Genomic DNA, 17428 nt, shown 5'->3' with positions numbered 1-17428 from the left:
AAGGAGAACAATTTATCACCCTCGTCTTTAAAACAACCCTTTAGGTGCTTGAAGACCGTTCTCATTCCCCTCTTCAGTCTTCTCTTCTACAGACAAAACAAACCTATTTTTTATAAACTTTCCTCATAGGTTATTGTGACGGGGTCGGCTTACCCTGCACTAGCCCAGACAGGGTTAAGCCCATATTATGGACAGCAGAAGTCCCGCCTCCCTTGCGAGACTGGGCATGCTCGAAGTGCTCTAGCAGTATAAAGGGACGGAGCCCAGCTCATTCTGGGCTGGAGGCTGCCTGTCTGGGGAGCTCCTGCGGAGGGCCAGCCACTGCCTCTGACTACATTGGGAATTCAAGCCATTCACGGCCTGCCTGCACCCCGGGGACTGGAGGAGCCCCTGGAGATGACCGGCCCTGCTGAACACAGAGGATCTGACAGCTCATGGGGAACCCCAGCACAGACTCTGGTAGGAAGTGACCCAGGGAGGGTGACGGAGTGGTACCTCCCACCTGGGGAAACTCAGCCTGTTTCGGTAAGACCCCACTGCTGAGTCAGTGGCAAGCTGCTACGCCACTGTTAGGGCCCTGGGTCAGGGCCTGGTGGAGTCGGGTGGGCCCAGGTCCCCCTACTGGGGCTGCCACACCCCATAGTAGGTGCCCCCAACTCTATAGACTCTGGCCGCTAGGCCCTGCTGCCCTGCACTGAAGGGCTGCTTCATAGACTGTGACCGATCGGCCGCGCTGCCCTGACCCTAGGGGCATAGACCGTCACAGTTATTTTTCTAGACCTTTAATCATTTTTGTTGCTGTCCATTGGTCTTTCTCCAATTTGTCCCCAAGTGTGGTGCCCGTAACTGGACACCGTACTCTAGTTGAGGCCTTATCAGTGCTTAGTAGATTAGAAGAATGACTTCTCGTTTCTGGATTACAGCATTCCTGTTGGAACATCATTCTGGGATGTATTCTTTGCAACCGTATTACACTGACTCATATTTAGTTTGAGATCCACTATAACCCACAGATCCTTTCCTGCTCTACTCCCTCCAAGGCAGGCCTTTCCCATTTTGTATTTGTGTAACTGATTATTCCTTCCTTGTACTTTGCATTTGTCCTCTGAATTTAATGTATTTGTAAAATGTCGTCTTGTTCCCCTTCATGTCCCTAGCTGGTTTAATCTCGTTTTGTGCCTTAGCCTTCCTAATCTTATCCCTACGTGCTTGTGGTGTTCTTTTATATTAATCTGTCATAATTTGACCTACTTTCCACTTTTTGTGACTCTTTTTTGAGTTTCAAGTAAAAAATGTTGAAATGTTCCTTCTGACATTTCAGAGTGGATTGGTTCACAGTTCAAAATGAAAACTACTTTTCATTTTTAAATTTTATCTTCTTTTTTAAGTCAAAAGCAGAATGAAACATTTTGATTTCATCAAAATAAAGTGTTTGATCCAAAATCATTTTTTTTCAACCTTTTCATTTAATGGGAAATTTCAATTTTTTAAATTCTGATTCAGGATCAAAATAAATCTTGAAATGTCAGAACTTCCCATGGAACAGAAATTCTGTTTCAATCACCTCTGCTGAAACATAACACAAGTGTTATCTAACGGCTCAGTTACCAGAAGGCAAATAAAAAAAATTAAATGTATTTTTAAATTTTTTTTTGGCTTATTCATGATTTTTGAATGCATACTAATGGCAATACTGAATGTAGTTAAATGTTTCAAATAAATTAAGAAGCTGATTTAATGTGGCACTCTATAGTTCTGGATTTTTAATTTAATTGTTTAGATAACTCGAAGGAAGTTTTTAAATGTTGCAACATACTGTAATAATACAATTACAATTAAACATTATAATTATTATTTGTACTATTAGAAATGGATCTGATTAGACTGATCCAGAACTTTGGCAAAGTTCCGGTCCAATCTAACTAACATTGTAACTCTGATCTATTTCTAATTCCCATCAGATCCTGTTTTGAAATGTTTAAAAATAATTTCTAACTATGATGGCTGAAGGAAAGTACCATATAATGGCATAGTTCTTCTTCGAGTGATTGCTCCTATGCATTCCAGTTAGGTGTGCGCGCCGCGCGTGCACGGCATCTCGGAACTTTTTTACCCTAGCAACTCCGGCGGGCCGGCTGGCGCCCCCTGGAGTGGCGCCGCTATGGCGCCTGTTATATACCCCAGCCGGCCCGTCCGCTCCTCAGTTCCTTCTTACCGCCCATGACGGCCAGTTGGAACTGTGGAGTGCTCTCTGTCCTCCACTACCCTAGCTCTCGCTAAAGGGTTTTTGTATATAGTTATCATAGTACGTGTAGATAGTTGTTATAGTTAGTTAGTTAGGTTTTAGTGATAAGGTTAGGGGGGTTTCCCCTCCCTTTCCTCCCCCGGTGCGGGCTCATGCCCAAGGCGCCGGGCTTTAAGCCCTGCGCAATTTGCCAGAGGCCTATGCCGATCGGGGACCCGCACGACGCCTGTCTTCGTTGCCTCGGCGAAGGTCATCACACAGACAAGTGTCCGATCTGTTCCGCCTTCAAGCCGAGAACGCGTAAGGAGCAGGACAATAGACTAAAGCAGCTCCTTATGGAGGCGTCGCTACAGCCCCCGGCACCGGCCGCGCCGGCACCGAGAGCCTCATCGGTGCAGAGCGCACCGGCTGCTCTGAGCCGCTCCGGCACCGCGGCACCGCAGCCTCAGTCAGGAACTGAGAAGACCCGGCACCGCTCCCTTTCGCCTGCTAGGAAGCGCAGGCTGGCAAAGGCGATCGCTAAGTCCCGCGCGGAGGACTCAGCCATGACTATTGCGCCACCTGCGACTCCCGCGGTGGCCGTGCGCCAGGCAGGCACCGGGCCGTTGACTCCGGTGCCGCAAGGGCCGTCGAGTCCGGCACCGCCACGCTCCCCGGCACCGTCCGCGGTTGAGCCATGACTGCCGTCGACGCCGGAGACATTCTCTGCGGCGTGTGAGCTGATACAGCTCGTAAAGGCACCGAGCCTCCGGCCCCCGGCACCGCCGGTGCGGGCTGTCGCGTCCGTCGGAAAGCCGGCGATGATGATCTGGCCGCCCTCCGCGGACCGCCGACACAAGCGACACTCCCGGTCCCGGTCACGCTCCCGGTCCCGACGACGGTCGCCTTCTCGCCATTCTCGATCTCGGCACCGCTCGCCGTCCTGGTACCGGTCGCCATCCCGCCGCCGGTCGGAGTCCCGGTACCGTTCATCATCTCGGTACCGGTCGCACTCCCGGCACCGATCCAGGTCCCGATCGCCGTCGCGTCGGCACCACCGGAGGTCTCAGTCCCAGCGCCATTCCCGACACCGCGACTCCTGCAGCCACTCCCGGCACCGCAGATCCCGCTCCCGGTCGAGCTCCCGGCGCCGGTCGAGCTCCCGGCACAGCGGTGGCTGGCGGTCTCGGTCACCGTCCCGGTACCGAAGGTACTCACACCATCCCTCGGTACCGTCTGCGGAGAGACTGCCGCCTTCGGCTGTACAATCTGTCAGCGCCTCAGCACCTCCTTGGCCATCCCGCCCAGCATCGGTGGCCTCCGGCGTGGACAGCACCGCGCACCTGCCACCGACCCCACACGGCGATCCTCAGGGGTCTCAACGGTGGGGCTTCTGGGTTCCCTGGGCCCAGCATGAAGCGCAGGGCGTACCGTTTCCCCTGAGAGACTTGGCCTCCGAGCGCAGGGTCCCCGAGGCGACGGTTAGCCGGCCGGCTCCTTCTCCTCGACGCGAGCCCTCCGTTCCACCGGACCACCAGTCCTCCATGCAGCACAACTCAGCCGAGGCGCAGTCAGCAGCCCCTGCGGCGGAGGCCGTCGTGCAGGGCTTGTCCTCATCATCCTCCCCGGACGAGGCGGTGGCCGGTGCTTCAGCCAAGGAACCGCCGCCCATTGATCTGAAGGCCCACCAGGATCTGCTTCGCCGGGTGGCGACGGCCATGGATCTCCCAGTAGCGGAGGTCCAGGAGGACGAGGACCCCATTACCAATGTGGTGGGCGCGGACGCTCCCGTGCGCATGGCGTTGCCCTTTGTCAGGACAATCCAGAAAAACGCCACCACGCTCTGGCAAACACCCGCATCCATTCCTCCCACGGCCCGCGGGGTTGAGCGTAAATACTCGGTCCCCCCGACGGGCTATGAGTACCTTTATACCCACCCGACCCCGGACTCGCTGGTTGTGCAATCGGTTAACGACCGCGAGAGGCACGGTCAACCTGCCCCTGCGCCTAAGTCCAAAGATGCCCGGCTCATGGACCTGCTAGGCCGCAAGGTCTACTCGGCGGGTGGCCTACAGATGCGCATTGCTAACCAGATGGTCCTCCTCGCCAGGTACGTCTATGACATCTTGACGTCCCTGGCGAAGTTCACAGAGCTCCTGCCATCAGCCTCCCGCCAGGAGTTCGCGGCGCTGTTGGAAGAGGGAAGGAGATCATCTAGGTCCTCCATCACGGCCGCCCTCGACGCTGCGGACTCCGGAGCTCGGACCGTAGCCTCCGGCATGTCGATGCGGCGCATCGCCTGGCTGCAGTCCTCTACCCTGCCGCCGGAGGTGCAATATACTCTGCAGGACCTGCCCTTTGACACGCAGGGTCTCTTCTCCGAGAAGACGGATTCTCGGATCCAGACCCTGAAGGACGGCCGCATTGCCATCCGCACCCTGGGGATGCACACACCGGCGACACAGCGCAGGTCCTTCCGGCAGCAACCCTCCCGGCCCTTCTACCAGCAACGCTATCGGCCGTACAATAGCCGGCGACCGGCTCAAAATCGCCGTTGCCCTTCCGGCAACCGGCGTAACCAGGGCCAGGCCTCTTCCAAGGCCCCTCAGGGGGCCAAGCAGGCCTTTTGATGGGACGCTCGAGGACGGCCCATCACTCTCCCTACCGGATCCTTCCCCGTTATTTTACAACCGCCTTTCCCATTTCTTTTCGGCGTGGTCCCAATTAACAACAGACAACTGGGTGCTTCAAACAGTCCAGTCGGGATACCGCCTGCAATTTGTTTCGCCCCCACCTTCCCACCCACCCTCCCTGTCCCTCTTCAGGGACCCCTCTCACGAGCAAGTCCTCTTACAAGAGCTTCAGACTCTGTTGAGCGTGGGTGCCATAGAAACAGTGCCTCAAGACAGGCGGGGCAGGGGATTCTACTCCCGTTATTTTCTCATCCCCAAAGCGAAAGGGGGGCTACGTCCTATCCTGGACCTGTGCGAGCTGAACAAGTACCTGCTCAAGCCCAAGTTTCGCATGGTCACCTTGGGGACCATCATTCCCTCTCTGGATCCGGGAGACTGGTTTGCCGCCCTCGACATGAAGGACGCCTACTTCCATGTCGCGATCTATCCTCCCCATCGTCGTTATCTCCGGTTTGTGGTCAACAACACCCACTACCAGTTCGCCGTGTTGCCGTTCGGGCTCTCCACCGCACCGAGGGTATTTACCAAATGCATGGCGGTGGTTGCCGCGGCCCTCCGACGTCGTCAGATACACGTCTACCCGTATCTCGACGACTGGCTGGTTCGAGGACAGTCTCGACAGCTCGTAATGGGCCAGATGACAGAAATCCTGTCCCTCTTTCAGCGGCTCGGTCTTCTCATCAACGCCGAGAAGTCCACTTTGATTCCGTCACAGCGGGTGGAGTTCATCGGAGCGATCCTCGACTCCACGGTGGCCAGGGCCTGTCTCCCTCGCGCTCGCCACCAGACGATGGTCTCCATCATCCGGGACCTCGTCACCTTCCCGACCACGACGGTGCGCTCCTTCCTCCGCCTCCTGGGCCACATGGCTTCATGCACGTATGTCACCGCGTACGCGCGGCTCCACCTCCGCCCGTTCCAGTCTTGGCTCGCGTCGGTGTACCGGCCGCATCGAGACCCCATCGACATGGTGGTCACGGTCACCAGGCCGACCCTCAAGTCCCTCAGCTGGTGGCTCGACCCAGAGGTCGTGTGTGCCGGAGTCCCGTTCCACCCTCCTCGCCCGTCCGTACTCTGACCACGGATGCCTCAGCGCTCGGTTGGGGAGCTCACCTGGGCGATCTTCACACCCAAGGCCTGTGGTCGCCCCAGGAGCTCGCCCTGCACATCAATGTCCGCGAGCTACGAGCGATCCGTCTGGCCTGTCGCACCTTCTGCACCCACCTGCAAGGCCGCTGTGTGACAGTGTTCACGGACAACACCACGGCAATGTTCTACGTGAACAAGCAGGGCGGAGCACGCTCCTCCCTCCTCTGCAAGGAAGCGTTGCTCCTATGGGACTTCTGCGTGACCCACTCCATTCACCTGGAAGCGTCCTTTCTTCCGGGAGTGCAGAACACGCTGGCCGACCATCTCAGCAGGTCGTTCCTCTCCCACGAGTGGTCCCTCCGTCCAGATGTCATCCACACAATCTTCCGGAGGTGGGGGTTTCCCCAAATAGACCTATTCGCCTCCAGGGAGAACAGGAAGTGCCACCTATTTTGCTCATACCAGGGTCGCTCGCCAGGCTCCCTGTCGGACGCCTTCCTTTACCCATGGACGGATCGCCTCCTCTACGCCTTCCCTCCGTTCCCGCTCGTGCACCGAGTGCTCCTGAAGCTTCGGAGGGACAGAGCCCACGTCATACTCGTAGCGCTGGCCTGGCCGAGGCAGCACTGGTACACCCTGCTGCTCGAGCTCTCCGTTCGGGATCCCATCCCCCTTCCGTTGTGGCCGGACCTCATCACCCAGGACTTCGGCAGACTCCGCCATCCGAACCTGCAGTCCCTCCATCTTACAGCTTGGTACCTGAGTGGCTGACCTACGCGGAGAGGGACTGTTCCGCGGCAGTTCAGCAAGTCCTGCTTGAGAGCAGAAAGCCTTCCACTCGCTCCACCTACCTCGCAAAATGGAAGAGATTCGCACTCTGGTGTGACCAACGAGGCCTCAATCCATTCGTAGTCCCGGTCCCTACCATCCTCGAATACCTTTGGTACCTTAAGGAGCAAGGTCTTGCGGTCTCCTCCTTAAGAGTTCACCTGGCAGCAGTGTCCGCCTTTCGTCCATCCGTGGAAGGTCGGTCCATCTTCTCTAACCAGATGGTTTCCCGCTTCCTCAAAGGCCTGGACCGCTTGTACCCGCCGGTGCGGCGTCCTGCCCTGACCTGGGATTTGAACCTCGTGCTGGCCAAGCTGATGGGTCCTCCGTTCGAGCCCTTAGCCACGTGCTCCTTGCTCTACCTCTCCTGGAAGATGGCCTTCCTCGTCGCCATTACATCAGCGAGACGAGTTTCTGAGCTCCGCGCTCTGACGGTTAGTCCGCCATATACCGTCTTCCATGGGGACAAGGTGCAGCTTCGCCCACATCCGGCCTTCCTCCCGAAGGTAGTGTCAGCCTTCCACCTCAACCAGGAGATCTTCCTCCCGGTGTTCTTCCCGAAGCTGCATGCCTCGCCTCGGGAGCAACAGCTGCATACCCTCGACGTCCGCAGGGCGCTCGCTTTCTACATCGAGCGGACTAAGCCCTTCTGGCGTTCACCCCAGCTGTTCGTAGCGGTTGCTGACCGCATGAAAGGCGAGCCGATATCCTCCCAGCGGATTTCCTCCTGGGTCACTGCGTGTATCCGGACCTGCTACGAGCTTGCTCGCGTGCCGCCATGCCGCCTCACTGCACACTCAACGAGGGCGCACGCCTCGTCGGCCGCCTTCCTGGCCCACGTTCCAATCCAGGACATCTGTCGAGCGGCCACCTGGTCTTCGGTCCACACCTTTGCCTCCCACTACGCGTTGGTGCAACAGTCTCGAGACGACGCAGTCTTCAGCTCCGCGGTATTACACTCCGCCACGTCTCACTCCGACCCCACCGCCTAGGTAAGGCTTGGGATTCACCTAACTGGAATGCATTGGAGCAATCACTCGAAGAAGAAAAGACGGTTACTCACCGTAGTAACTGTTGTTCTTCGAGATGTGTTGCTCCTATCCATTCCAGACCCGCCCTCCTTCCCCACTGTCGGAGTAGCCGGCAAGAAGGAACTGAGGAGCGGACGGGCCGGCTGGGGTATATAACAGGCGCCATAGTGGCGCCACTCCAGGGGGCGCCCAGCCGGCCCGCCGGAGTTGCTAGGGTAAAAAAGTTCCGAGATGCCGTGCACGCGCGGTGCGCACACCTAACTGGAATGGATAGGAGCAACACATCTCGAAGAACAACAGTTACTACGGTGAGTAACCGTCTTTTTTGGTATAATTCTGCCAATACTGTTGGCCTCTACAAAGTTTTTGTGGGCGTGGAATGAGGGATTTTATGATCAACTCTTTTATTTGGAAATGCTTTTATCTCTTCAGTGACTTGATTTACTTAATGCTGTTTATGACAGCATGGGGAAATATTTGTTTAAAGTCTAATCTGTACAAAGGTAGGAGTTCAATATAGTCATTATTTATATACATCTATCTCCTTATATGTTCTCCTTTCTAGAACTGAAGGATCCCAGGGCCCAGCGAACACATTCACCCAGTGATGAGCTGCCAAAATCTTAACAACCGGTTCCCTATAAAAAGTTCTGATTTAAGGGGGGGAAACAGGGAAGGGGTGGGAGACATACCCGTGGGGCTAGGGGCCCCTGCAGGGCCTGGGGCAAATTGCCCCACTTGCCCCCCAGCAACCCTAGAACTTGCACCTCTCCCCGCTTACCTTGCCTTGCCGGCAGCTCAAAGCAGCAGGATGACTCAGCTGAGCTGCCCAGCTGCTGGCCATGCTGCAGCTTGGGGGGGGGGGGGGCTGGGGGAAGACATCCTCATGGGGCCAGGGGCCCCTGCAGGACCCGGGCCAATTGCCCCACTTGCCCCCTCCCCTCTGGCCAGCCCTGGAGCTTGCAGCAGGACCCCCACACACACCTTGCCGGGACTCTCAAAAGCCAAAAAGCGGCAGCAGGATGACTCTGGAGCTCAGCTGAGCTGCCCAGCTGAGGCCGGCGGCTGACCACCCTGCAGCTGGGGGGAAGCGGGGGAAGGGCCGGGGGAGCCTCAGCCTCCCCAGCTGGGAATCCTGGGAGCAACAGGATGGTCCGGCCCGCGGACCGGAGTTCTTTGCCCACCCCCTGGCCCTTTAACAACCGGTTCTCCACGGAGGTCTAATTTTAGCAACCGGTTCTTGGGAACCTGTGGGAACCTGCTCCAGCTCACCACTGCACCACAGATCAGGCAGGAGACCGGCAGCTGCAGGAAGGGCGAAGGCCAGCTCCAATCGGGGATAAACACATTGCTGAGCAAAGTGAAAGTGAAACTTATGTTTCTCTTCTCCTAGGTGCCATGGCCGCAAGAAGCCGGGTAAAAGATCTCCAGGAGGCTGTGATCTGTTCCGTTTGCCTGGCTTATTTTAACGATCCGGTGATTCTCATCAAGTGTGGGCACAACTTCTGCCGATCCTGCATCACTCAGTACTGCCAGGAGTCCAAAACCTCCCCCCGGTATCCCTGCCCTGAGTGCAGAGAACCCTTCCGGGAAGGGGAGTTCCAGCCTAACTGGCAGCTGAGGAATGTCGTGGAAATAGCCAAAAAATTCCCAGAGCCAAGTGGGGAGAGAGCGTGTGAAAAACATAAAGAGCTTTTGAAACTCTTCTGTGAATTGGATCAAACTCTGATCTGCCTGGTGTGCAGAGAGTCCCGCAGCCACAAAGACCACCCCGTGCTTCCTGTCGAGGAGGTGGCCCAGGATTACCAGGTAATTTTTGCATTTGGGACCCATCCCAGGCCAGACAGGCTGGAACAATCAGACCAGCCATCTGAGAATAGAAACCCAGCAAGGTCATAAAACTAGCTTCCAAAAATGACAAGGTAGAGAAACAAGGGATTTCATACAGGAAGATGTTGAGGAGACATGTTTTTAAGACCAGCTCTGTATATAGTTTTGGTACTGACCTGTGGTGGGGGGGGGGGGGGATTTTTTTTTTCCTTTCTAACAGTTATATCAGCAGCCCCCCCGGTGTGGATACAAGTTGTGCTGGTATAAAGGTGCCTGATGCCAGGAAGGCCTGTTTCCCTTTCCATACAGGACTAGGCGATACACCGTTATAGAGGTGTAACTACACCCCCGCCAGCAGGGCTGTCCGGCTGTAATAGCACCAGGATGTGTAAAGCAGGGTATGACTTGTGCGCCCTAGAGCGAGGGCATCCCCTGTGCAGGGAAAAATCCCCGCTGGGGGGGGACAGGAAACTGCACCTGTTCCAGCTCACACAGTTTCCTTTTAACCCTTGCAGGGTGGGGGGAGCAGGGTTTGCTTCTCATACAGGATGGACAACGGCTGGGGGCCTGGCCCATTCCAGCAGATGGCTTGAAATCTGCGGCAGCAGGGGCAGGGCGCCCATATTTTCAAAATGAAGATCCAGGGTCCTGTTATCCGGGGGGAAGGAGTGGGAGGATCAGGGAGGAGACACGCCGGCTTCGGGAACTGGGGAAGAATTATGTCCGTTCCTTGCCGTCTTTTCCTCCTCAGCCAGCAACACCCCCCTTGCTCCCTCTCCATAATAAAACCCGAGCCACATTAAACATCCTTTATAGCAGGGAGTCTCAAAAATGTAACGGATGTAACCACAGTGATTCAAGTACAAGGATCAAGCTGCACTTTTTGGGAAGAATTGAAGATGCCGCATGCCCACAGTTTGTGTATCACTAGGTTAGATCTGTTTGGACGGTGTCCCAGTGGCTCATCTCACTGACTCTCCCCGACATTCTCCAGCAATCCCAGTGTTTAGTAGGGGGGACAGGAATTGATTATGCGTAGGGGGAGGGGGGAAGGTTACTTCTCAGGCCCACTTAGAAATGCCAAGGCCAGTGATATACCAAAATGTGACTTGCCTGATAGTGTGGTTCTGAGACTGCTCAGAAAAGTCGCAGTGAGCATGAGCGGGGTGTGAACACCTGCGCCCTGAGGAAGTGAAGCCTCCGTCCAGCCCGTCCTTAGCCCAGTTTCCCTGTCCGGGAGGCCTAGATTCACAGTATTTACTTAAGTGCCTAAACCCCAGTTGGAGCCTCCACTGCAATTCACAAAACTCCTGCTGAGCCCTGGAGATGCCTAAACTCCCTCTGGCCCTGCTCACTGCTGCCTCGCTCAAGGCAGCTAGGTGCCCGTCTCCCACCTGAGCCCCAGGGAAGATCAGCCTTAGGCCACCTAACTCCTGCGTGGGGCCTGGCCTGGTAGGTGACCTTAGGCCCCTCAGGTGAGTTGAGTTCAAAACTTCCCTCATCATTTTTAGCCCAGTGTTTAGAGCACTCACCTGGGACATGGGAGGCCACCGGCTCAAGTCCCTCTTCCAGCTGGTGAAGAGCCAGGATTTGAACAGGGATCTGCCACCTCTCTATGGGATGTGCTGAGGTGGGGCTCCCTCCATCTCTCCTGCTGAAGCTGTTCCACTGGGGATAAATACTTAGAGAGTCATTTGCAGGAGAGAGAGAGACCGTGAGCGTGAGAAGGACTGTACAGTCATGTGGTTAGAGCACTCGCCCATTTTATTATGTATTTAATATTCTTGACAATATAAATAAAATGGGGGGGAAAATCCTCCAAAAGCAACTGAAACTAAACCAGTTTTTCTTTTGTTAGGAACAAATTCAGAGACATTTGGAGAGTTTGAAAAAAGAGAGAGAAGCGATTCTGTCGTATAAATCGAGTGGGGAAAATACAAGCCAGGAACTACTGGTAGGTGCCGTTCTTACTCAGAGGCAAATGTGCACTGGGACGTTATTGATACTCTGCTTAGTCTAACGGAAGAAGAACAGTGAGAAACCTCTTCCCTTCCATGAAAGATTATTGCTTATTTATTCTCCTTGTAAAGAAAAATTGTTCTGCTATAATTGAGTGTAAACAGGAAAATGGAGCATTAAGGAAAGAGGTTTAATAATCCAAGTATCAGAGGGGAAACCGTGTTAGTCTGGATCTGTAAAAGCGGCAAAGAGTCCTGTGGCACCTTATAGATTAATAGACATATTGGAGCATGAGCTTTCGTAGGTGATACCCACTTCGTCGGATGCATTCCCTTAGATGCTCCAGTTTCCCAGTATCACCACCAGTGCCACTCGTTATGGGGACAAATGGTTATGAAAACCGATACGCCGGTAAAAGAAAAAAGGTTCTCTCGATCCCAAAGGACCAAGCCCCAGGCCCAGGTCAATACACAAATCAGATCTTACCCACAAATCACCCTATTGCCAGTCCTTTAGAATCTAAAGGTTTAATCATAAAAGGAAAAATATATAGGTGAGAGCTAGAACTGGTTAAATGGAATCAGTTACACAGAGTACTGGCAAAGTTCTAGGTTCAGGCTTGTAGCAGTGATGGAACAAAGTGCAGGTTCAAATCAAGTCTCTGGAACATCCCCCGCTGGGATGGGCCAACAGTCCTTTGTGAGAGCTTCCCTTTGTAGCAAAGTCCCTCCAGAGGTAAGAAGCAGGACTGAAGACAAGATGGAGGAGCTGCAGCAGCTTTTTATAATCTCTCTTGCCATGTGGTCTCTGCTTTCTTTGTCCCAAGGACAAGCTGTCCATCCCATGGCCTGGAAAAACCTCAGAGTTCTGTCCATAGGCAGGTCCCTGCAGACCTTGCTGAGTCACAAGGCGTGTCTGCCTTCCCTCAATGGGTCAGTTGTGTAGCTGATGGTCCTTAAAGGGCCATCAAGCAGGCTAGGCAGAGTTGACACCAAGTTGTCTGGGGTGTCACCCAGAAGCACAGCATAAGTTTGAAATATAGACAGTACAGAGCCAATATTCATAACTTCAACTACAAAGCAATAGGTAATAACTGGGGATATACCAATCTCCTAGAACTGGAAGGGACCTTGAAAGGTCATCAAGTCCAGCCCCCTGCCTTCACTAGCAGGACCAATTTTTGCCCCAGATCCCTAAGTGGCCCCCTCAAGGATTGAACTAACAATCCTGGGTTTAGCAGGCCAATGCTCAAACCACTGAGCTATTCCTCCCCCCAATACATGTATACAGCCAGCATAATCCTAACCAGCAAACCAGAACCTTGTCTTAGACACTGTTTGACCCCCTTTATACAGGATCTGGTGCCACTACAGGTCTTTGGTTGCAACAATGATCTATGAGGTTACAGAGTCTGTCAATAACGTCACAGGGGGGCATGGGGTAAATGCTCTGGAGATGCTTGCTTGGAACTAACCCCTGCACTTTGGACTTTTGGTCTCCTGTTTTCTGTCTGCGTGACAAGAACCAGGGGAGGGTTAAGGAAAACCCTAGAACAATAACCACAACAGTATAGTGCGGGCAGCCACTATAGAAATCTGCTGCCCCGGAGAAGGCTGGTCACTTAACACCTGACCAAACCCTACTGAAGTCATTGGAAAGACTCCTGTTGATTGTGGTGAGCTTTGGAACAGGCCCTAGCGATATCGCTGCTGGACGTTGCCGTGAAGAAGATTTGGGTTCTAAAGATGATGTAAGTTTCTTGCTCCTGGGGTACCAGGCGCTAGAAAGCTCCAGAAAGAGCATGACTTGGTGGGCTTCTCTCCAGTTTACACGCACGTTTCTAAGTGCCCTGCAAACTCAGATCTGAACCTGCAAATAGTTGTCTTGCCAGCCACCCAGTTTGTGCTCAGAATCCCTGTGTGGATAAAATTGGAGATTTATAATGTGACCAAATGTTTGTATCTTAAACTGTGCATTCAAAACTCGTCAGAGCAATTGTTGAGGCTCTGATTTTAAATCCTGTTTTAGAAACATGGCCCTATTCATCTAGGTGTATTTTGTGGGGAGCCTCTGTTCCCCAGCTCAAGTCAAGCACTTCTGAGTTTGGGTTCTACTGTTTGCTCCCCAGAAGTAATCCTGTCCTGTCCCATTCTGGATCCCACACCTGCTGTCCTTCCTGTTATTTGAAGGGTCTGGTTTTCTGGACACCACTGATAACAGAATATCCTAATAATGCAAGATACATTCCTATTCTAACCACCAGTTAGGATTCTTGAAAATCCACTGGAAAATCATCTGTCTATTGAGCATGGAGTATGTTCTCCATAAAATATCAGGAGTTACATTCTATGGGGTTGCAATGAAATGCTCCCATGTGCGTACATAAGGCTTTATAAAATAATCCATGACTCACTCCGTGTTCCAGTTCTTGACCTGTGCTTTCCCTGTTCGTATCTCTTCGTTTCAGAAACAGCTGGAAACTGAGAGGCAGAAGATTGTGGCTGAATTTCAGCAACTGCGCCAGTTTCTGGAGGAACAAGAGCGACTCCTGCTGGCCCAGCTGGAAGAGCTGAATAAGGAAATTGAAAAGGGGAGGGCTGAGTATGTTGCCAAACTATCTGAGGAACTATCCTCTTTCAGTTCCCTGATCAGTGAGATGGAGGAGAAGTGCCAGCAGCCAGCGAGTGAATTCCTGCAGGTGAGACGGTGTTAGAAACACCCTGGAACCTTTCACAGGGCAAGAAAGTCTCTTAACCCTTCACTTTTGGAGAGTAGGCGTGAAAGGTCAGAACATACAGTATTGCTAAAGTACAATTTTCCTTAAGGGCTTAATGAAATGCCCAGTAAAGTCAATGGAAATATACTTCTTGAGTACAATGAGCGTTGGATCGAGCCTAAATGAAAAGATTCTTCTTTTGAATTCTACTGGGAGACGACTCCTCCAAAAATGGCCAACTCCAAATTCTCTTCTCCCTGTCTCCTAATACAAGAACAAAGGGACATTCAATATAATTAGCAGCAAAGAGTCCTGTGGCACCTCATAGACTAACACGCTCATGCTCCAATACGTCTGTTAGTCTGTAAGGTGCCACAGGACTCATAGATTCTAGGGCTGGAAGGGACCTCGAGAGGTCATCGAGTCCAGTCCCCTGCCCTCATGGCAGGACCAAACACTGTCTAGCCCATCCCGGATAGACATTTCTCTAACCTGCTCTTCAATAGCTCCAGAGCTGGAGATGCCACAACCTCCCTAGGCAATTTATTCCAGTGTTTAACCACCCTGACAGTTAGGAACTTTTTCCTAATGTCCAACCCAAACCTCCCTTGCTGCAGTTTAAGCCCATTGCTTCTTGTTCTATCCTTAGAGGGGAAGGTGAACAAGTTTTCTCCCTCCTCCTTATCACACCCTTGTAGATACCTGAAAACTGCTCTCATGTCCCCTCTCAGTCTTCTCTTTTCCAAACTAAACAAACCCAGTTCTTGACTCTTTGCTGCTTTTACAGATCCAGACTAACACGGCTCCCCTCTGATACTCAATAAAATTAGGTGACAAATTCAAAACTGATCCAACTAACACTTTTTCACACATCACGTAGAAAGACTGTGGAACTCATTGCCACTGGATGTCATTGAGACCAAGCATTTAGCAAAAATCAAAAAGTGATCAGACACTGATATGGATCCAGAGTGATATTAAACCTCATTCATCACAAGACTGAGCCCTCTGATTCCATGTGCCAGGTGGTTATTCAAATGTTGTTACACAGAGAGCTAGTGTGCCTCCTTATACAAACTTCCTGGGCCCAGACCCTGCAGTCAGAGCACTTTTCCGAAAGAGCAAAGGCAACATGTTCAAAGTTTTTGTTTGTGTTAATAAATAAATATTTTCACTTTGAACCTCAAACTGTGAAGACCAAGTGAGTCCCCTCCAGAGCAGGAGGGATCCTTAGTGTGAGAGCTGGGACTGAATTTCCTTTTCTCTCTCCCCTCTAGGACATCAAAGGCACCTTGAGCAGGTAGGTGGCTCCTTCTCACTCTCCTTTTCACTTCCCAATGCAGGGAAGGGATTTTGGACATAAGACCTGGGTCCCCACGGTCCAGCAGTGCAGAGTATGGGGCTGTTGTCATTGCTCAATCGCTCTCCGTTAAATCTCATCTCCGGGCTGTTGTCATTGTGACTAGAATCCAGAATAGAGCAGCCTGAGAAAAGAGTGATTGACCCACAGACAGGGGTGTTATTTGTAGTGTGGCTGGTGGAACGGAGACCTCAGGAGATCGGGGATGGAGAATGGGTCTCTCATTTCTAGGTCATAGACTCCAAACTCCATCCAGGTTGGTAGAGATGGAAAGTCGGTGCCATCTGATGACTATTCAATGAGCTGTTTATTAATTGTTTCTAATTGTGCAGTGAGCTCTAGCCGTGTGCTGGGCAGGCAGGAGATACGATGGAAGAGACGTTCCCTGCTCTGAGGAGTTTATAACGTGCTGTTATTAGTAGCGCTATGGCCGTGCCTGGAGGCTCAAGGCAAAATCAAGGCCCAACGTGCCGGGTGCTGCACAGACACAGAGAGAGACAGGCCCTGCCCCAGGGAGGTTACAGTCTAAATAGACACAAGAGACACAGGGCGGAGGGAGAAGGATTAAAATCAATTGAAGGGAACATTCAATGGAGACAAAGTGCTGCACGTTGGGAGGAAAAATCAAACTTACAACTAGGAAATGGGGAGTCACTGGGGAGGCAGCAGGACTGCGGGAAAAGCTCTGGGGGTGGCAGTGGGTCACACAGTGAAGGAGGCGGCAGGGTGATGCTCTTGTGAAAGGCAAATGTCACTGTGGGAGGCTGTCCCAGGTTGCTGTATTCACCGCAGGTGCTGCCCCCTCCTGGCTGCTCTGGGAATTAGCTCTTCCAGGGCCAACCCCTCCCCTGGCGTCTCCCCCCCCCCCGCCGTTGTCTCTCTCTCACTTTGCAGCCTCCTCTCTCCCCCCAGGAGCTGCAGCTTCCTCTGCGTGACTCAGCCCCCAGCCAGGTCACTGAATGGTTCCCCTGCTGGGGGGCAGAGTCTCGCTGGCCCCACTGCCCAGGCAATGCCGCTTCAGCCGGGGCTGGGTGGGGAACTCGAGCCGCCCACTGCTCCAGGGTCCAGCCCAGGGACCCTGCCACATGCAGGCAGCGTCTGCTCCCTCCCTGGGCTGCTCCCCCCTCCCCTCCCACAGGCCTTGGTCTCCCCCCTGCTCTCTGACGGGGGTTAGACCAGGTGACCCTGGCAGCCCCCTCTGGCCCTGTGAGTCTAACACTCCCTCCCCCAGGGCCCGGCTCCCAGCAGCCTGTTCTCTGCCTGGGTCCCTCCTGCCCTTTCGAGTGCACAGGGGGGCTGCAGACTCCTCACTGCAGCCATTTCTGCTGCCACCTGCCTGGCTTTGCACGAGCCCAGCCCCCACCTGCTCAGCTGAGCTTCATCGTCCAACCAGGGGTCACTGCTCTGGCCTGAACCCCCCGTGTGTGGCCTGTCTCCCCAATCTCCTCGTTCTCTGCTTCCTTCACCCTTTCCGGGGGCTGATGTGGGGTGAGCACCCAGCACAGGTGTGTTAACAGGAGTGTCAGGGTCAGACACAGGAGGACGTTGTTCCCCCCTTCTTGCCACGGGGAGGCCTCAGCTGGAATCCTGTGTCCAGTTCTGGGCACCGCCCTGTGAGAAGGACGTGGAGAAATTGGGGAGAGTTCAGAGCAGAGCAACAGAAGTGACCCGAGGTTTAGACTGGACGAGCTGTGAGGA

General features: G+C 53.5%; 1 protein-coding gene across 1 annotated transcript in view; it reads left to right on the top strand.

The window, feature by feature from the left end:
* Nucleotides 1–9248: 9248 nt before the first annotated feature.
* Nucleotides 9249–17428, top strand: part of LOC123345834 (E3 ubiquitin-protein ligase TRIM41-like) — a 34683-nt gene continuing 26503 nt past the window's right edge. The window contains exons 1-4 of the mRNA XM_044982892.1: nucleotides 9249–9674; nucleotides 11554–11649; nucleotides 14122–14352; nucleotides 15648–15670. Of these exons, the coding sequence (XP_044838827.1) occupies nucleotides 9264–9674; nucleotides 11554–11649; nucleotides 14122–14352; nucleotides 15648–15670 (761 nt within the window). The 5' untranslated portion in view covers nucleotides 9249–9263. The remainder of the gene's footprint in view (nucleotides 9675–11553; nucleotides 11650–14121; nucleotides 14353–15647; nucleotides 15671–17428) is intronic.

This window comes from Mauremys mutica, chromosome 12, assembly GCF_020497125.1.
Source record: "Mauremys mutica isolate MM-2020 ecotype Southern chromosome 12, ASM2049712v1, whole genome shotgun sequence".
Taxonomy (NCBI): Eukaryota; Metazoa; Chordata; order Testudines; family Geoemydidae; genus Mauremys; species Mauremys mutica.
The sequence above is the reverse complement of the archived record's forward strand: the minus strand, read 5'-3'. Positions and strand labels throughout refer to the sequence as shown.